Consider the following 21,991-nt stretch of genomic DNA (forward strand, 5'->3'; position numbering starts at 1 on the left):
TTTTCTTTAATTTCTATATTCTTCTCATTGACTTTTGTGCTATTGACTATTGGATCCTCTTTCTTTTTTTTTCCTCTTGACTAATGGTTACTGTTTCTTTAGGGTATCTCCATATTATTTTCTTTTCAATATTTTGTATTTCCTCAGTTTCTCCTACTGGCTTACTTCCACTATTTATCGTTATTATTCAGAACTCTACGTGTCAGTAGTTGAGGCGTGATTCAGACGGCAGTTCTTTTGTTCTACCTAGCATTTGCTAAAGTTACACTACTCCATTCATATTCATCTGGCTACTGGCCTAGGATGGGCTGGGCTGCATAGCCCCAAAATACTTCCCTCCCTGTCTGTATCCTGATGCTCTTCCACAAGGCCTGTCTTTACAGTCAAGACTGAGCTTCTTGGTAGGATAATGGCTAGTTTCCCTGAGCAAAAGTAAAAGCTGCTGGCTTTTTATAAGACTAGTGCTGGAACTGGCACAGAATCATTTTTGCTACATTGTATTGGTCACAACAAGTCAAGAAGCCATCCAAAATTCTAGGCAGGGAGCAGATCCTACCTTTTTATAGGTGCAGCAGAATGCTTATTCTGGGAGGGAGGAAATTGATGGGGGTCATTTTGAGGTTACCATACTCTCAACTAGCTGTACAAGATTACTTAGGTAGCACATAGAAGACTTAACATCTGAAATGTGGTACAGCCTATAAATAAAACCAACAAGAAAATGAGATGCTGGTCAGTAAACATCTCCCAGAGAACAATGATTTCTATTTTTACATTTGGTTTCTTAAGTTAACATATATTAAAAGCCACAATTTAAGTTGGAAGAGTTATTAGTGGTTACATGGATAAAAGAAGAAAGTACTAAAAAGCTAGACTATTAAAACATACAATAGGAAGAAGTCAAACCTAAACAATGAAATACAGTAATTTATAAGTTATTGAGGACAAATTAAATTATGTTTACTTTCTGATTATAAAGTGGTAAGAAAAAGAATGCTTATCTGTTCCTGTGATAGGTCATGTTCACATACCATCTCATTTAATCCTCATAAAAATCTTATTTTCATTGGACAGATGAGCCATTCTTTTTTTTTTTTCAGATGAGTCATTCTTGATTGACCAGTTTTGTTAAATTTATTAAAGTCTCAGCTGTAAACTCCAAATTTAGGATTCTTGGTTATTTATATATTCATTTTTTTGTTTGTTTTTTGAGACAGAGTCTCACTATATCGCCCTTGGTAAAGTGCTGTAGTGTCACAGCTCACAGCAACCTCAAACTCTTGGGCTTAAGTGATTCTCTTGCCTCAGCTGCCCAAGTGGCTGGGACCACAGGCACCTGCCACAACGTGTGGCTATTTTTTTGTTGTTGCAATTGCCATATGAGGCCTGAGCCAATTTGAACTCACCAGCCTGGGTGTATGTGGCTGGCGCCCCATATTTAGGATTCTAACTCATATTTGACTCTGTTATGTCACATTCAGGGAAATGTTGAGATTACATTAATTGCACAAATTCAAAAGAATTAACTTTAATTTTTTGGAACTTCCTATTATCTTACACTATTAAATAAGAGAGATTGCACATATTTTACTCATTTTATTTTGGTTGCATATAATAATTTAGTTCTTAACTTTAAAGCAGATGAATCGAACCTCTTAGTTGAGGATTAAAAGACAATACTAATTTAGTTGGAGTTTTTATCTGGTAGATTCGTTGAAAAACTTTTTGAAAAATTTTCTCACTCTTTCTAATTAACTTATGTATGAAGTTAACAGTTTTTCCCAGAGGCATTAACAAGTGACTTTTGTTGATGATTGTGGCTACAGGTTTTATACTAATATCAGATGCCTTTTTTAGGGAAAACAGAAATGGTTTATGAAGCAGAGCACAGAAGAATCAACTATTGGAAGAAAGCTGTCAGATCATAAGTTAAACAATACACCAGATGCTGACTGGCTTCAACTCAAGCCTCTTGCCGGTAGACAACAATTCTGACTAAAGAGAAACTTTTAAGATATACAACTTGAAATCTTGCTTCTAAACTATGCCTGTGTTGTTTGAAATGTTTTATTTTTATGACTTCCCTAATGTTAGTTTCTAACATGTATTTCCTTAAATGTGAATGTGTCTTAATTGTGCTTTTATTTGTTAGTTACTTTTGTTATTTTCAGCCTTATTTATGCTGGAATGTGGCACCAGTATACTAGGGAGCAGGGAAGAAACATGCACTTATGGTTTACAGGAAAAAATAAGTGAAACAAAGAAAATGACGTTGAAAGTCATTGATTAATGTTAGTTTGGTTTCTTGACAGTGCATATCTCCTCCCGGTATGAATGGTTTCTAATGGAAAAGGGAGAATTGGCTTAGCATTTATATGTAAAATCTCTGCTTATCCATTCATCTATTTTTTGCCTGATAGATGTAATGAGGTAGCTTATAATTTTCAGGAAACATGGGAAAAAATTTTAACCTAATTTTTTTCCCTTTATGTTTAAACTTGTAAATCCCCTGAATCCACCAATGATGTTCTGCAGAAGAAGGACAGCCTAAACTTTTAACTGTAGAACTCTGCCCCTAAATACAATTTGGGAATTATAGGAAACTTTGTTACATTAACAAACAGCTTTGGAAAACTAGTGAAAGGCCAACATTAATTTTTTTTTTTAAATACTGCTTATCAGAAACTTAAAGGGGTTTCTGAACTTCATCTTCCAGTGATCTCTGAGTAGCATTATCAAGTGGTGGGCCATTGAGGGAGGTAAAGAAGTTTGACATCAGCTGACCCTGTGACTTGGGGAAATTATTTAAATTTTGTCTTTGTTTTCTAAAATGAAAAAGGTAAGAGTGAATAAACACTAAGATTCCTTCTTTCTCTGAAAAAATAATGGGTTGCCTTTTGTTATTTGTAAATGCTTCAGTAACACTCTACCCTTTGATTTTCATTAATTATTCCATGAGTTGCGCCTTAACTTTCATAATATCTTCATATTTTCCAACTTTTCTCCTCACTTTGCCTGCTTTTGATTTCAGTTCCCTTCCATTCACCTCATCTGGATCATCTTTTGAACCCTTCAAACCCCAGTTGTTTTTGGTGTGTGCATGTTCATGTTTTTATTGGTTGATTGATCAGACTGCAGAAAACATTTTTCAATTAGAATGGCTTCTGAATAATTTAAGGGAAATATAGTTTTTAAAGAATTTTTAAAGACATTCACTTAACAAAAGTTTATTGCACTATTTTCTCTGGGTTTAAATTAGCAAATATTCATGTGTTTACTTCCTGATAAAGCATATTCTTTGCTATAAATATATAGGAACTGATGACTCGGTTATTTCTGAAGACCGACTTAATGAAACTGAACTGACAGATTTAGAAGGCCAACAAGAATCCCCTCCTAAAAATTACCTTTGTATAGAAGAGGAGAAAATCATGGACCATTCTCACACTGATGGATTACATACCATCCATGAGCACGATCTCAACGCTACTGCACATAACCACCACGATGAGAACAAAACTGTGCTGAGGAAGCATAATCATCAGTGGCACCACAAACATTCTCATCATTCACACGGTCCCTGTCATTCCGGATCCGATCTGAAAGAAACAGGAATAGCTAACATAGCGTGGATGGTAATCATGGGGGATGGCATCCACAACTTCAGTGATGGGCTAGCAATTGGTGAGTAGACTTGAAACATGGGTGATAATTTGTTCTTTGAGACTGTTTTTCTTCTTCCACTTCATTTAATTTTATGAATGACAATATGTAAGATTAAAATTTGTCCAGAGCTAACAAATACACTATTATATATTACTCTTGTCATTTGATTTTTCCAAAGTCTATACTTTTGTGTTTGATAGGTTAATTAGGAGGTATAAAGGTAGTCTATTGTTTTTTTAAACATACACACAAATGTCTATTATATACTTCTTTAATGCACGTAACTTGATTATTTCATTCAAAGTACAATCGCCATATTGGAAGAACTTTCTTAACATTGTATTTTCAAACACATTTACGTTTTCTTGAAAAAGAACAGTTTAGTTTACACCTTAAGTTTAATACATTTTATTTATTTATTTTGAGACAGAGTCTCACTATGTTGTCGTCGTAGAGTGCTGTAGTGTCACAGCTCACAGCAACCTCAAACTCTTGGGCTTGAGCTGCAGACCTAGGGAAGTTTAGATAAGGATGCGAGCCATTTAAACATCTATAAATACCAGTGTGAGAGAGCAGGTGCAATTATAGACTTATAAGACTCAGATTGAGCATCAGGCTACTTACTCAGAGATTGAAAAAATGAAAATTGCTCTTATTCCCAAGCTATTAGTGAATTAGAAGTCTCTACAGGAGAGAGAACTCAATTAAATATGCACTGTTGCTTTCATTGAATAGCCTTTTCTATATTGTCACACACCTGTTGTACTCTACTGTATGTTCAAAAACTATAGTGTATAAGATAGATGCATTAATCATATATTATAAAAAATTTAGATTGACAAAAGAGGCTTTATCTGTCATTATTAATGAAAATGTAAAAACAGAACATCAGTAAACATGACTTATTTTTTCTTACCCTCTTCAGGAGCAGCTTTCAGTGCTGGGATGACAGGAGGACTCAGTACCTCTATAGCTGTCTTCTGTCATGAACTGCCACATGAATTAGGTAATATAACCTTAAAATAATTTTGTCTGAGACTTCCTCAATCATAAATACATCCAAATTTCAGAGATGTTAAAACAAAAAACGGGTAATGGCAAGTATAAAGTTCATTAATTTTAAGATATCTTAAAACATAGAGAAAATATGTGCTTCTTAAGATTGATGAAATGTTATTTTTTATATGCTTTTCTTTGAATTCATTAATACAATTATGCTATCATGATGAAGCATTATGGGTTATGACTAATTCTCTAAGTATAACTTTGAAAAAGAAATATTATTTCTTAAATGTCATATTTTGCTATTAACCTATTTTAATTGTATTTCATATAGCATGTAAACTATTTATATTTTTTAATGAATAAGGGTAAAGTTTGCACATAATTGAAGGTTGTCCTACATGTACCTAAGATAGTCTTTCTTCATAATACTTCATAATGGAAAGATAATATTGATGTTCAAAAAAATGAATTGGGCAGTTATTAAAGAAATTGCAATGCATTCTTGTTTCTGTCACTCACCAGCACTAAGGTTTTGGAATAGTCATTCATTTCTAAAAGCTTTTATTTCATCTATTAGAGTAAGAGGGTTGGATGTATTTCTTTTACTATTATATAGTTATATATATATTTTAATATAAATATTTATTTTAATAGTTTATAATCTTAACATCTAAAGGTCTTGTGTTAGCTTCTAATGTGATTTTAATAGAGTGGAGCTAAGTGCTCCAAATAATTTAAACTGTTTTAGAGGTTTTGTGTTCTTATTGATAGATTTTCCACTGTAATAATAATATGTAAAACATTTCTTTTTAGATTGGACTTTCTTCTTTTCTTTAATCTTTCTGCTTACATCTATTTCTCTCCCTGATACAGACAACAATTGTCTTATATTTATTTTATAGTTGTTTCTTACCTTAATGTTACTAGCCACTATGTTTTAAAATCTGTACAGGTTACCATGATTTATTATCTGTTGCTTTTACCCAGTTCTCAGAGGTATGCATTCACCACATTTTACGTATTTAGCAACTGTACCTAGTATTGGACATGCTATGTAGCTTTTAATTTTCTGCCTCCACAAATAATGGTGTATTAAACATCTATAGACTTAGCAGTTACCAACCCCTGTGAGAACATCTTTTAGGTGTATACCCAGGAACAGAATTAACAGGTCTTGAATATATGTGCCTAAAAATACCATATCACTATCCACAATGGCTAAGCTATTGTAATTTTCATATGGCAATACTTCTTGCCACAGCCTCCCAAGTAGCTGGGACCACAGGTGTGCATTACAACACTGGAAAGTTTTTCTATTTTTAGTAGAGGTGAGGGTCTTGCTCTTGCTCAGGATGGTCTTGAATTCCTGAGCTTGAGTAGTCTACCTGCCTCAGCCTCCCAGATTGCTGGATTATAGACATGGGCCACTGTGCCTGGCCTGGACATATAATCTTATATCTTGTTCATGCTCCACAATCTTTTACCCTGACCAAGTCTTCATTGTTTTGTCACGTTTTACTTGGACCATTCCCATAGTCTTTATATCTCTCATGTTCCAGTTCATCTCATATACCTTCTTGCCAGATATGTCTTCTTCTTTTTTTTTTTTTAATTTTAATTTTTTTATTAAATCATAGCTGTGTACATTAATGCGACCATGGGGTACCATACACTGGTTTTATAGACCGTTTGACACATTTTCATCACCCTGGTTAACATGGCCTTCCTGGCATTTTCTTAGTTATTGTGTTAAGACATTTACATTCTACATTTACTAAGTTTCACATATACCCTTGTAAGATGCACCACAGGTGTAATCCCACCAATCACCCTCCCAGATATGTCCTCTTAAAAGTGGTATGTTTACATAATCAATCTTCCAGTACCTTTTTTTTAATGTGTTAAAAAAAAACTAGATTAGTCCTACATTCAGTGACCCTATTTTTTTCCTCTACCTACCTTTTCAGTCTTACCTTACAGCACACCCTATTACATGTTTTCCACTTCACTTAAAACAATTCACCAAACACACAGTGTTGGTACCTGAACCTGTTGCTTTGTTTATACCATTCTCCTACTGAGCTTGTTGGAATACCTCTGTCCCTACTTTATCCTGTGAAGAATCTTTATCAGGTTTGTTACGGTCCTCCACTACTCGCTTGCTTGGCTTACCCTTTTCTCTAAATTTTACCACTTAACTTTCGCTGGGTCCTTCTTTTGGTACTTGGTACATTTTCTTTTTAGATGTCTTATTTCTTGAACTGTAGTTTACTTATATGCAGACACCATACACATATATTCTTCTCTAACTACCGGATATTGCCTTTAGCCCAGTTCTGTAGCAATACAAATCACGCATTCTATCGGTTTGTATGCACAAGTCTGAGTAACGAGTAACGTACTGCCTTTTTTTTTTTTGTTAAGGAGTCTCACTCTGTTACCCCAGCTATAGAGTGTGTGCAGTAGGGTGGCATCAGCCTAGCTCATTGCAGCCTCAAACTCCTGGGCTCCAGTGATCCTCCTGCCTCAGCCCCCCAAGTAGCCAGGACTATATGAGTGTGCACCACCACACCTAGCTTAAGTTTTCTATTTTTAGTAGAGCTGGGGACTCAGTCTTGCTCAGCCTGGTCTCAAACTCCTGTCCTTAGGTGATCCTCCCACCTTGGCCACCCAGGATACTAACATTACAAGCTCGAGCCACAGCACCCGGCCCCTGCCTTATATTGTAATCTTTCACTGTTTTACCTTTTGCCTGCAAACAATACCTGTAGGCGTACAAACAAGATGTTGGTTTGGTGCAAATGATGCCTGTAGGTGTTGTTCATTTTACAAACAAAAACTTGGTGACACATGTTACGATTATGTTGCCTGACTTGAGTCTGTAAGTATCATATGCTTTGCTTCCGTCCCAACATTTTTCAGAGTTGTGCCTGAAATAATTTGTACAAATAGTAGAAACTGAGACCAACTTGGGAGAAGTATTTGATTACTAAGAAAGCAAAGACTGTCCAGTAGCACACTGTGTATTATAATGGTTGTTGCAGTTGCTCCCCACCTCAATTGGCACATTTAGTTTCTGCATGCTTCGCAGTGAAGGGGTTAAAAAAAAATTTCTTATTAATAGAGTTACATTATCTCTCTCTCACTCACGCACACATCCTTAATATACGAGAAAAACCTCCAATTTCCCTGCTACTAATCTACCCAGTACCCCTTAAATGTAATATCAGGCACCTGTATTATTTGTGATTTTGTTGAATTGCCCTGACCTTGGATGATTCACAGAATTGAAAAGGATTCTGGAGATTAGGCAGAGTTGCCTTCTTACGACTTACTCCTTTTTCTCTCTGTAGTTTCTCACTGAAAGAGTGATACACAGGGACTTATAAACATGTAGAATAAATGCATTGCATATATTAATAACTGTAAGCCCTTGATACCCAATCTCGAGCTCATATAAAAAGCTGGATGGAAGAACTCTGCTTGAATTAGCAGCCCTCAATGAGTCATTCTGACCTCAAATGTCTATTTTATCCCCCAAATAAAAGGTTGGAATATTACTTTTGCTGTGAGAGGAAACATTCATTGAAAGTATACTGAACTTTGTCATAGTGAAAGGAGTTTGACTGCATTTTCCCCCAATGTCTAGTGCTAAATTAACTTAAACTGTCCCATACTCTAGCTGGATAAGATACTAGGAAAGAACATAAATGACCCAGCTTCCTTTCCTGGAGATGGTACAAAAGGTTTTGGCCCTTGTGTCAATCATCAAGATTGGAAGTAGTCTACAGACCAAAATAAAGGAGGTAAAAATATCATTGTACTATTTTGCCTTAATGCACAGTAGTGGGCACTTTGGTAAAAAAGCCCAAGTGACTGTCCATACTCTTACTCAATTTGGAGAGGAGCAGGATGTAGAGGTCAGGACTCCTATGCACAGGGAAAGTCATTGCTCTGTAGGCTGAGATAGGAAAAAATATGGTAGATGGATAAAGGAGAAGTCCTCCCCCAACTCAACAGCTTAATATGTTGGTAGAGCAGCATAGTACATGACATTTAAGTATGGTTTATTTGCTCTAAAACATTTTTGTTCTACTTACATATTTTTATTATGTATATTGAAACTCAGATTCTGGGATTTCCATACCGATACCAAACCTTAAGGAGAAAAACATGCTTTTTTTTTTTTGGCCTGGTCTGGGTCTGAACCCACCACCTCTGGTATATGGGGCCAGTGCTCTACTTGTTTGAGCCACTGGCACCACCCAGGAGAAAAACTTGTTTTTAAATTACATGCAGTACTTTGGAGACCAATGTGATCATTAATTCCAACTTTTCATGTTCCTTTAATGAACAGATTGCTGTTTCTTTGATGGTATAACAGGTGCGTTTTCATTTGAGTTACGCATGTGATGTGAAAAATTAGAATGATACGCAGCTTAGGGAGTTTCTTTCCAAGAGGCACAAAGAAATGGAAACCATTCAAGAAAATAGCAAACCTACATCTCTAATTTCTTATTTGCTCTGGGATGTGGTAATGGATAAAATTGCCTAAATTATTAAGTCACTACTCTCCCTTTTCTGTTTTTTTTTTTTTTTTTTTTTTTTTTGTAGAGACAGAGTCTCACTTTATGGCCCTCAGCAGAGTGCCGTGGCCTCACGCAGCTCACAGCAACCTCCAACTCCTGGGCTTAAGCGATTCTCCTGCCTCAGCCTCCCGAGCAGCTGGGACCACAGGCGCCCGCCACAACGCCCGGCTATTTTTTGGTTGCAGTCTGGCCGGGGCGGGTTTGAACCCGCCACCCTCGGCATATGGGGCCGGCGCCTTACCGACTGAGCCACAGGCGCCACCCCAACCCCTTTTCTGTTTTTTGCTGAACTTAAGTTACAGTATTATTTGGTTGTGTTCTCTCTACTTTTTTCTCAATAAAAAACTGTGCAAACATTTGAAAAATAATTTATAAGAAAACCAGTGGAAGGTCTTGGTGCCTGTAACTCAGTGGCTAGGGTGCCGGCCATATACACCGGGGCTGGTGGGTTCAAACCCGGCCATGCCTACCAAACAACAATGACAACTACAACAAAAAAAATAGCCGGGTGTTGTGGCAGGTGCCTGTAGTCCCAGCTACTTGAGAGGGACTACATGTAGACTACTTGAGAGGCTGAGGCAAGCGAATCACTTAACCTCAAGAGTTTGAGGTTGCTGTGAGTTGTGACACTACGGCACTCTAGGGTGACATAGTAAGACTTTGTCGCAAAAAGAAAAAGAAAACCAGTAGAAGGACATAAAGAGGAAATAAGGTTGGGGATAATCCAGAAGGGCAGATGGAGGACTGGACTGTCTCTGGGCATGAACCCAGGAGTGGATCAGCCACCTGGGTGTCAGTCTGTTCTTTCAAAACAACCCTACAAGGTCTTGGATTCCACCAGCATTCACAGACTTCTCTGTCTGTGACTCCTACAGAGACTTTTGCCTGTGGGTGTGTACAGAGTTCTTATTTGGGGGGATGTGAGCAGGTTCTTTTCTATAATAGTTCACCATCTTGGTCTACCACCCTTTGCCAAACTCTCTTCTTGATGCTGAGTCGTATTTTTTAGCTTTAAAGATAAAACATTTTGATAAATATTATTAACATTCAGCTCAAAGAAATTATGTTGTATAATTCTCTTTTCTTTTCAGTGAATTCAGGATTGCATAGAAATCCAAAGTAAGATTTCTGTAATGTGGTAAATTGTCGAAGATTGACTATTCATTATATAGATTTACACAGAATTTTAATGTGTATGTGAGCATTAAGACAAGAGTAAAGAACCTTAAAATATATTGCTCAGACCGATTAAGTTCTATTTCAAAAATATGGGAACATTTAAGTTGGGTCCATAAACATTTTTTGTTTTAGAAAGAACTTAATAGTTGGTGTTACCAGATGTTAACATAACTATAGCATTGGCTCATGTTAATTAATAGCTTTGGCAGGCCTACCTCATTTGTTGCAGTAATGATATCCTTTGTTAGTGGGAAGGAAAGAATATTGATTTATAAAAGATGAATAGATCTGCATGTTCAGTATAAAAATCCCGACTGTGAAGACTCCTGTGACTTATTTTTAAAATATTTACAGATTCTTACTGATAAGGGGAGATACAGAAAAAGAGAGAAAATATGCAGACACCCTTGAGAATTTATAACCCAAAATAAGACTAAGATAAAGATACATTGTATTTATTTTTTAAATTAAATTAAAAAAACAAAAAAATGTGAAATTCAGTCTTTAAGTTCAACTTTCAGTTATTTTGATTAAAGTAAGATTGAATTACATTACATATTTAAATTAAATAAAGAATTTTAATTTTATTTTTATTGTTTGGTATTCATTGAGGATACAAAGAATTAGGTTACACTGATAGTATTTTGTTAGGTAAAGTCCCTCTTATAATTGTGTCCCACCCCCAAGAGGTGTGACATACACCAGGGGCCCCCAGCCCCCTCCCCTTTCCCCTCTCCCCATACCTTCATTCCCCTACCTCCCCCGTCCCCCATCTTGTATTAGATGCTCTACTGCCTTCATATGAGAATTGAGTACATTGGATTCTTCTCCATTCTTGTGCTGCTTTACTAAGAAGAATGTGTTCCACTTCCATCCAGGTTAACACAAAAGATGTACAGTCTCCATCTTTTTAATGGCTGAATAATATTCCCTGGCATACACAGTTTGTTAATACATTCCTGGGTTGGTGGGCATTTAGGTTGTTTCCACATTTTGGTGATTGTAAATTAATCTGTGATAAACAGTCTAGTGTAAATGTCCTTATGATAAAAGGGTTTTTTTTCCTTCTGGATAGATGCCTAGTAACGGTATTGCAGGATTAAATGGGAGGTCTAATTTGAGTTCTTTGAGGCTTCTCTATACTTCCTTATAAAGGTTGTATTAGTTTGTATTAGTCCCTCCAGCATTGTAAAAGTGTTCCCCTCTCTCCACATCCACGCCAGCACCTGCAGCTTTGAGACTTGGTGATGTGGGCCCTTCTCATTGGCAACAGGCGATATCTCAGGGTGCTTTTGATTTGCATTTCTCTGATGATCAGGGACTATGAGCATTTTTTCAAATGTTTGTTGGCCATTCATCTGTCTTCATCAGAGAAGGTCCTGTTTATATCTCTTGCCCAGTGGTAGACGGGATTGTTTGATTTTTTTTTTTGTTGTTGTTGTTGATTAATTTGAGTTCTTTGTATATTCCTGTTATCAACCCTTTGTCAGATTCATACCCTGAAAATATCTTTTCCCATTCTGAAGGTTGTCTTTTTGCTTTACTTGTTGTATCCTTAGCTGTGCAGAAGCTTTTCAGCTTAATTAAGTCCCATTTGTTAATTTTTGTCGTTGTGATGGCTGCTGAAGTCTTTGTCATAAAATCTTTCCCTCGTCCAACATCATCAAGAGTTTTTCCCATACTTCTAAGATTTTTATTGTTTTGTGTCTTAGATTTAAAACATCTTGAGTCAATTTTTTAAGTGGTAAAAGGTATGAGTCGAACTTCAGTCTTTTGAATATGGTTATGTACTTCTTCCAGCATCATTTGTTGTATAGGGATTCTTTTCCCCACTGTTTGCTTTTGTTTGGTTTATCAAAGATCATATGGCAAGTAGAGACTGATTTCATCTCTTGGTTTTCTGTTCTGTTCCATATGTCTATGTCTCTATTTTTGTGCCAGTACCATGCTTTTTTGATTACTGTGAACTTGTAATATAGCCTGAAGTCTGGTACATTTATGCCTCCAAATTTGTTTTTATTACTAAAGATAGCCTTAGCTATATGTTTTGTTTTGTTTCTGGTTATAAAACTAAACACTATTTTTTCCAGTTCTTCAAAATATGATGTTGGTATTTTAATGGGGATTGCATTGAATCTGTAGATTGCTTTGAGTGGGATAGACATTTTGCCAATGTTGATTATTCCCAGCTGTGAGCATAGTATGTTCTTCTATTTGTTAGTTTCTTCTACAGTTTATTTTCTTAGGGTTTCATAATTCTCTTTGAAAATATCTTTCACCTCTTTTGTAAGGTATATTTCTAAGTATTTCATTTTCTTTGAAGTTACTGTGAAGGGAATTGTGTCCTTGATTTGTTTCTCAACTTGACTGTTATTGACATAAACAAATGCTGGTGATTTGTGGACATTGATTTTATACCCTGAGACATTACTGTATTTCCTGATGACTTCCAGAAGTTTTGTGGTTGAGTCTCTGGGGAGAGACTAAGTATAAGATCATATCATCAGCAAGGAAGGAGAGTTTGACCTCCTCTGTCCCCATTTGGATGCCCTTTTTATCCTTCTCTTGCCTGATTGCATTAGCTAGAACTTCCAGAACTTGTCTGGTTCCAGGTATAAGTCAAAAAGCTTTCAGGTTTACAGCGTTCAGTATGATGTTAACTGTGAGTTTGTCATAGATGGCTTCAATTAGCTTAAGAAATATGCCACCTATCCCTATTTTCTTAAGTGTTTTTGTTAGAAAAGGATGTTCAATTTTGTCAAATGCTTTTTCTCCATCTTTTGGGAGGAGGATGATCATATGGTCTTTGTTTTTGCTTCTGTTGGTATGGTGTATTACATTTATGGATTTGCATATGTTAAAAGAGCCTTCCATCCCTTGAATAAAGCCTACTTGTATAATTGTTTTTTGTTTGTTTTTTTGAGACAGAGCCTCGAGCTGTTGCCCTGGGTAGAGTGCTGTGGCATCACAGCTCACAGCAACCTCCAACTCTTGGGCTCAAGTGATTCTTCTGCCTCCACCTCCCAAGTAGCTGGGACTTTGGGCGCCCACCACAACGCCCGGCTATTTTTTGGTTGCAGCCGTCATTGTTGTTTGGCAGGCCCTGGCTGGATTCGAACCCGCCAGCTCAGGTGTATGTGGCTGGTGCCTTAGCCACTTGAGCCACAGGCGCCAAACCTGTATAATTTTTTTTAATGTGTAGCTGCAATCTGTTAGCTAAGATTTTGTTGAGTATTTTTTGAATCAATATTCATTAATGAAATTGGTCTGTAGTTTTCCTTTTGAGTTGGATCCTTTCCTGGTTTTGGAATCAAGGTAATATTTGCTTCATAGAAAATGTTGAGGAAGATTCCTTCCTTTTCAGTGTTTTGGAATAGGTTCTGCGGTATAGGTACAAGCTCATCTTTTTTTTTTTTTTGAGACAGAGTCCCACCATGTGGCCCTCGGTAGAGTGCTGCGGCATCACAGATAACAGCAACCTCAAACTCTTGGGCTTAAGCCATTACTTGCCTCAAGTAACCCAACATCCCAAGTTGCTGGGACTACAGGCACCCTCCACAATGCCTGGCTATTTTTTGTTGCAGTTGTCATTGTTGTTTAGCTGGCCCAGGCAGGGTTCGAACCCACCAGCCTCGATGTATGTGGCTAGTACTGTAACCACTGTGCTATGAGTGCCGAGCCGGTACAAGCTCATCTTTGAAGGTGTGATAGAATTATGATGTGAAGCCATCTGGTCCTGGGCTTTTTTTTGTTGCTGTTGTTGCTTTTTTATTGTTTCTTCAATCTTAGTACTTGATATTCGGGTCTATTCAAAGATCTGTTTCTTCCTGTTTAAGTCTAGGGAGAGGATGTGATTTGATATATTGATCCATTTCCTCCACATTGTCTAATTTCTGTCAGAAATAATCTCTTGTATCTCTATGGTATCACTTGTTATTTCCCCCTTTTGTTTTCTGATTAAGGTTATTAAAGATTTTACTTTTCTATTTCTGGTTAGCCAGTGGTTTATCAATTTTATTTATCTTTTCAAAGAACCAACTTCTTGTTTCATTAATATTCTGAATGATTCTTTTATTTTAAATTTCATTTATTTCTGATTTAATTTTGGTTATTTCTTTTCTTCTAGGTTTAGAATTGGATAGCTCTTCCTATTCCATTTCTTTAGGATGATTCATTAGATTATTGTTCCCTCTTTCTGTTTTTCAAATGTAGGCAGCTAATGCGATCAATTTCCCTCTTAGGACTGCTTTTGCAGGGTCCCATAGGCTTTGGCAGTTGTGTCTTCATTGTTGTTATGCTCAAGGAAGGTGATGATTTCCTTTTTTCTCTCTTCCTTGACCCGACTGTTATTCAGCATAAGGTTACTTACTATCCATGCCTTTGAGAGGGGATGAAAATTTTTATTGGAGTTGAGTTCCACCTTTATTTCCTTGTGGTCTGAGAAGATATAAGGTATAATTTCAATTCTTTTGGTTTTATTGAGGTTTGATTTGTGTCCTAGGGTATGATCTATTTTAGAGAATGTTCCATGGGCCGATGAGAAAAACATATATTCTTTAGCTTTGGGATGGAGCATTCTATATACATCTATTAAGCACAGTAGTTCTAGGGTCACGTTTAAGTCCTGTTTAGTTTCTGTTTAGAGGATCTGTCCAGCTCTGTAAGTGGAGTGTTGAAGTCCCTTGCTATTATGGTAGTATAAGATACCATAATGCTCAGACTAATTAAGGTCTGTTTCAAGAATCTGGGAGCATTTAAGTTGGGTCCATAAAAATTTAGAATTAAAATGTCTTCTTTTTTTTTTTTTTCTTTTTGTAGAGACAGAGTCTCACTGTATCACCCTCGGGTAGAGTGCCGTGGCGTCACACGGCTCACAGCAACCTCTAACTCTTGGGCTTACGCGATTCTTTTGCCTCAGCCTCCCCAGCAGCTGGGACTACAGGCACCTGCCACAACGCCCGGCTATTTTTTTTTTTGTTGCAGTTTGGCCAGGGCTGTGTTTGAACCCGCCACCCTCGGCATATGGGGCCAGCGCCCTACTCACTGAGCCACAGGCGCCTCCCTAAAATGTCTTCTTGTTGTTTGTTCCCTTGACCAATATGAAGTGTCCATCTTTGTCTTTTTTGACTTTAGTTGCTTTAAATCCACTTGTCTGTGAAAATAAGATTGCAATCCCTCCTTTCTTCTGATTTTCATTTGCCTGAAAAATTGTTTTCCATACCTTAACCCTGAGCTTTAATTTGTCCTTCAAGGCTAGGTATATTTCCTACAGGCAGTGCTTTTTTATTCAGTCAGACAGTCTATGCCTCTTCAGTGGGTAATTCAAGCCATTAACATTTATTGAGATAATTGATAAGTGTGGTGGAGTTGTATTCATCTTATTTTGTGAAAGTTCATTGCTTAGTTGTATGTTTTATATCATTATGGAAGCTAGGTATTGTCTTCTTCAGCTTCTGGATGTTTAGCTTGCTGGTGGTCCATTGTGTTGGTCAGCGTGTAGAGTAGGTCTGAGTATTTCCTATAGAGCTGGTCTTCTGGCAAACTTCCTCAGTATTTGTGTATCAGTAAATGATTTGATTTCTCCATCAATTTTAAAACTTAGCTTAGTAGGATATAGAATTCTGGGCTGAAAATTGTTTTAAGTAGGTTAAAGATAGATGATTGTCTTCTGGGCTGAAATGACAGCAGACTTCTCAAATGAAGTCCATCATTCTAATGGATTTGCCCCTGTAGGGCAATTGGTGCTTACTCCTTGCTGCTTGCAGAACATTCTCATTTGTCTTACCTTTGGACAGGTTCATGACAATACGTCTTGGAGAAGCTCTGTTTGAGTTGAGACAACCTGGGTTTTGATATCCCTCTGAAAGGTGTGTGTCAAAATCTTTGGCGATACTTGGGAAATTTTCATTTATGATATCCATCGAGAGGGCTTCCATTCCTCTGGGGCATTCTTCTTCCCTTTCTGGGATAACTATAACTTATATTTTTGAACACTTCTTGCAATCCCACAATTCTCTCAGTGAACATTCTGTTTTTCTTTCTTTTTTTCTGTCTCTTTAACTGCCTGTGTTAGCTCAAGAGCTTTATCTTCTACCTCTGAGGTTCTTTCTTCTGCATGATCTAATCTGTTAGTGATACTGCTACTACATCTTTACGTTCTCTAATTGACTGCTTCAATTCCTTAAGCTCTGCTATATCCTTTCTGTTTTTACAATTTTGTTTTTATAAAAAAATACATTTTAACCATCCATATTTTAAATTCCCTTTCTGTCATATCTAACATTTCTTTATAAATGGAATCCTTTGTAGTAACTACTTCATGATCCCTTAGAGGGTTACTCTGCTCTGGGTTTTCATGTTGCCAAGATTTTTCTGCTGTTTCTTCCTCATGAGTGTTTTCTTTTTGTCTATTTCCTTGCCCTACTTTTTCCTTTCACTTCCTCCTACTCTTTAATTTACTGTGCCTCTGATCTAAGGTGTTGAAGTGTCCTTTTGGTGAAGGACTAAAAGGAAGAGAAGAGTGAAGAGCAAGAAGGGATAAAAGATAAAAAAGAGAGAGAAAAGGAAAAGAAAGGGGTGGGAGGAGTAAAAAGGAAGGCTGACAAAAAGAAGAGAACACAGAAAGAGAGACCGGAGTAATACTGGTATAAAATAGGGTACTTGACCCACAAATCCCAACTTCTTGGGGGCCGGGTTCCGTGGGTCCCTGGAAGTCTGGACCTCTTTGCCAGCCTGAGCAGACATAGTATCCCATCTCCACTAAATAGAAAAGAAAAACAAAAATAATATAATTCAAAACAAAACAAAAAACTTTAAGGGATAAAATTGAGGGGGGGGGAAAGAATAACAGAGGCAGAAAAACTAGCAAAAATGAAGCCTTTATTATTAAAGAAGGAAACAGTGAAAAATTATAATTATAGCTTGGCTCAGCGGGTAGGGTGCCAGCCACATACACCAGAGCTGGTGGGTTTGAATCCGGCCCCGGCCTGCCAAACAATAATGACAATTGCAATAAAAAAATACCCAGGTGTTGTGGCAGGCACCTGTAGTCCCAGCTACTTGGGAGGCTGAGGCAAAAGAATCAAGCCCAAGAGTTGGAGATTGCTGTGAGCTGTGACATCACGGCACTGTACCGAGGGTGACATAGTGACACTCTGTCTCAAAAAAAAAAAAAGAAAGAAAAATTATAATTACATGAGAAAAAAGAAGAAAAAGAAAAATCTAGGGGGCAAAATATTGAAAAAACAATTTTTAAAAAGAAAAAGAACTATATATACATACCACACACACACACATTTATATATATCTCTTGCTGTATATTGCCTGGGCAGCAGGTGATCTCCTGGAGTATGAGATGCTAATCATATCGCTGATACAACTGTATAAGATGGAGACTAAAGGCCTCTGTCTTGCTGAGGGGACCTGTTCCTATCTTCCTGACTTCTTTGCCCTCAATCCCCACAGGGTTGGGAGCCTGAAGCTCTCCTCAGCTTGCTTAATAGATAAACCTTGACCTTTCCAAACCATCTCTCTTGGCTACATAGTGGCTTTCCCAGGAGAGAGTGTGTCACTTGAACCTCTCCAGAAGTGGCTGCCCTGCTTATCAAGTACACTAGAACCGGCCTCACTCTAGGACCCCATAGGCCGAGCGTGCAAGGCACCTTTCCCACAATGGCTGTGCCTGGCCTACAGCTGAACAATGAAAGCTCCGCTCCGCTTGCTGGCTCAGTCCCAGCTCCTGGGAGCTGTTCAAAATCACTTGCTCCCAAGCTACCCCAAGGTAACTTAACCAAGTGCCCAGGTCCAAAGGAAAAAAACACCTTTGGGCAGGCCTTCTCTGTTTGCAGACTGTCTGCACAGCAGTACCAGCCACACCAGCCGGCCTCTGCCCACACGGAAATACTTGCTGCTTCTCCACTGCTTCCATTCTCTTGGGGTCCTGAAGTCTGCTTCCACCCTGTGTCCCCAGCGGTTATTTCTGGGCAGAGCCCACGAGCCAGAGGTGCCTGGAGTTTTTTCTCCCCAGTCTCACAATGCACGGCTGCAAAGAAACTGTCTCTAGTCTGCTGTCTTGCTCCATCCCCCACCCCGTGATAAATTTTAAATGAAAGAATTCACTTGTTACAAAGATTATTATACATAAGCCATTTGTACTGTTATATGCTAGTAATCTACAATTGGAAATTGAAATTTCGAAAAGGTACTATTTATAATAGCACCAAACCATTAATTACTTAGTTTTAATCTAACAATATATGTAGAATGTGTATGCTGAAAACTGTAAATCACCAGCAGAACAAATTAGAGGAGACTTAAATGAAAAGATAGGTCAGTTTCAGGGACCAGAAGACTCACTATGATATTATTTCTATGTTAATTCTATGTTTACAATGCCTTCTTAATTGAAAATCCATCAGGTTTTTAAAACATTTAATGTAAAAAGGGAAAGTAACTTGAATAGCCAGAAGAATTTTGAAAAAGGAAAGCACAGTTGATTTTAAGACTTAGTGTACAGTTCAAGAATAGAAAACTAAATACTGCATGTTTTCACTTATTAGTGGGAGCTAAACTGTGGATGTGTCAGGGGCATACAGAGTGGTATACTGGACGTTGGAGACTCAGAAGCAGGACATGTGGGGGTGGGGTGAGGGAAGGAAATTACCTATTGGGTACAGTGTTCACTGTTGGGGTCACAAGTACACTGAAAGCCAAGACAGTAACCACTATGAAATTTATCCATGCAACTAAAAAAAAAAAAAAAACACCTGTTTCCCTAAATTTATTGAAATAAAAGAAAAACACCCCCCCCAAAAAAAAAATTAGTGTAAAGCCACTGTACTATAAACAGTTGTTATTAGTGAAAGAACGGACACATAAATCAATGGAACAGAGCACAGAGTCCTTATATATATTTTATTTTAACAAAAGTACAAAGCAAATTCCACGTAGAAAAGGTAGTCTTTTAACAAGTGATGCTATAACAATTGATATCTACTTTTGGTGAAAAAGAAAAAAAAACCTTTTGACTCCACTTCACATCAAAGAAAAAACACCCTCAAAATATATATCATTGATCTAAATGGAGAATTGAAAGCATACAACTTCTAGAAAGAAAATGTAGGGGGATACCTTTGTGTCTTTGGATTAGGCAAATCATTCTTAGATACAGCACTAGGGCATGATTCATTAAAGAAAAAAATAATAAAGTGGACTGTATACAAATTATAGCATTCTTCACAAAAGACAACACCGTGTTAAGAGAAGGAAAAGGCTATCCACAGGTGGGGCAAAATATTAGGAAAATACCTATCTGTCAAAGGTCTTTTTAGACCAGAATATTTCAAAAACCTCTTAATTCAATAATAGGAAAATAGGCATGGTGCCCATAGCTCAGCGGCTATGGTGCCAGCCACATACACTGGAGCTGGTGGGTTCAAATTCAGCCTGGCCCTGCCAAACAGCACTGACAACTACAACCCCAAAATAGCCAGGCATTGTGGTGGGCGCCTGTAGTCCCAGCTATTTGGGAGGCTGAGACAAGAGAATTCCTTAACAAGAGTTGGAAGTTGCTGTGAGCTGCAATGCCATGGCACTCTACCGAGGGCGAGATAATAAGACTATGTCTCAAAAAAAATAAAATAATAAAATAGAAAAACAACCCAACAATAACAAAAAAGTAGGCAAAAGATTGGAACAGACATTTCACTGAAACAGGTATACAGATGGCAAATAAACACACGAAATCTCAGATACTGGATTTGTGATTATGAGCTGGCAAGGATGTGGAACAACTAGAACTTTACATACATTGCTGGTAGGAATACAATTTCTTATAATATTAGAAATACACTTACTGTGTGACCCAGTAGTCCCTTTGTAAGTATCTACCCGAGAGAAATAAGAACTTACATTGACAGAAAAGCCTATTTATGAATGTGTATAGTGGCTTTCTTCATAATTGCCCCCAAATGGGAACAACCTAAATTTTCTTCACTGGCAAATGGATAAACAAATGGTTCATCTATGGAATATTACTGAACAATAAAATAACTTTCTGATATACATACAATGTGGATGAATCTTACGTGCATTATGCTAAGTGAAAAAAGTATAGACTCAAAAGACTATACTGTATAATTCCATTTATGTGACATTCTCGAAAAGACAAAACTATAGGAACAGAAAGCAGGTCATTAGTTGTCTAGTTGTGAGGGACTTAAGCAAATGTATATTTACATATGTTTATCAGAATTCATTGACCTCTACATCAAAAAACCCCAAGTTACACCCCAGGTTGTTTTAATGAACCATGAAGACAATGAAGGCACTTTTTAATTCTTAAAAATAATTCATTTCAAATCTTGATTATTTAATTAATGCAGTTTGGTTGTTACTTACAAATGAGCTAAATTATCTTGCTATCCAGAAATATTAGAGAAGATAGCAAAGTTCATGTAATTTGTGCCTATGACACTGTAGTTCACTGAGGATTAAATAACGCTCCTTTTTAAAACCACTTATAATGAAATTATGAAAGACAGCAATGTATTTTACAACCTAAAAGACACTTCTGTGGTTTCATTTTGTATTACCTAACCTCCTGCTAAATGAAATTGCCCCTTTAGCACAGTTGGTGGGTGAATTATTGAAAATAAGGAAGAGAAATTTGTTAGGGAACTCTCCTTATACAGCTGAGACAAAAAGACCGGAGAAAATTAAACAAAACTCCAGGAGAGAGAAGAGATAAAAGCTGATATTAAATCCAGTTCTCAGCAGGAGAATTAAGGTATTTAGAATCAGAAGGGAAAAGATGTAAGGAGCATAGTATTATGTGGAATCTGGAGAGTGACAATTTAGAAGCCTTTGGTAGATAATCTCCTTAGATTCATTATCTTAATTTTCCAAAATAATGTTGCATTATGTAGTTTTTGGGAATCTGTTGGAATATGGAAAAATAATGCCTTGCACTAATTGCTTTGTTGTTAACTTTTACTTACCTGCTATAGACTAGGACCTTGAAATCATGAGAGTGATAACAGAATCATGTATTTTTAGATACGTAGATGTTGAGATGCTTTCTTAATGGAAAGAAACAAGCCCAGTCAGTTTCTGTACAGCACCTTGCATATACTAAGTGTTCAGTAATTTATTGGATGTTTGTGCATTTAGTAACTAAAATAATCATGGTAGATAAAGCTATTATTTTTGACACTTTGGCATTTTAACATTTCTCTAAGCAATAATTGTCTTTTTCCCTAATGTTCCAATTCTAGATAGATGAGTAAGAACAGTCTTCTCCCCGTCCGTGTTCCCCTTCCTCCTCACCTCCTTGTTCCACTTCCCCCCTTCTTCCTTCTCCTTTATGTCAGTTCTGGGATCGTGGAGGAACCTGTGTTCCAGGATCACAGATCTGGGTGTTTGCTCTGTCGTCAGCATTGTTGCTGGTCTTGAGAGCATCAGCGAGGCTATTTACATCCACCATTATGGCAGCATGTGGAGGCGGTGGGAAAAGCTCTTTATTCTTCTTAACATTTTCAAGATATTTAGAATTA

At 37.2% G+C, this 21,991-nt stretch overlaps 1 protein-coding gene across 4 annotated transcripts in view; it reads left to right on the forward strand.

The window, feature by feature from the left end:
* The window catches only part of SLC39A10 (solute carrier family 39 member 10), a 167,596-nt gene that overhangs the window by 133,307 nt on the left and 12,298 nt on the right, over window positions 1–21,991 (forward strand). For all 4 annotated transcript variants that reach the window (XM_053597474.1, XM_053597475.1, XM_053597473.1 and 1 more), the window contains 3 exons: window positions 1,858–1,978; window positions 3,316–3,684; window positions 4,592–4,672. In XM_053597474.1, the coding sequence (XP_053453449.1) occupies window positions 1,858–1,978; window positions 3,316–3,684; window positions 4,592–4,672 (571 nt within the window). The remainder of the gene's footprint in view (window positions 1–1,857; window positions 1,979–3,315; window positions 3,685–4,591; window positions 4,673–21,991) is intronic.

This window comes from Nycticebus coucang, chromosome 7 (assembly GCF_027406575.1).
Source record: "Nycticebus coucang isolate mNycCou1 chromosome 7, mNycCou1.pri, whole genome shotgun sequence".
In the NCBI taxonomy this organism is placed as follows: domain Eukaryota; kingdom Metazoa; phylum Chordata; class Mammalia; order Primates; family Lorisidae; genus Nycticebus; species Nycticebus coucang.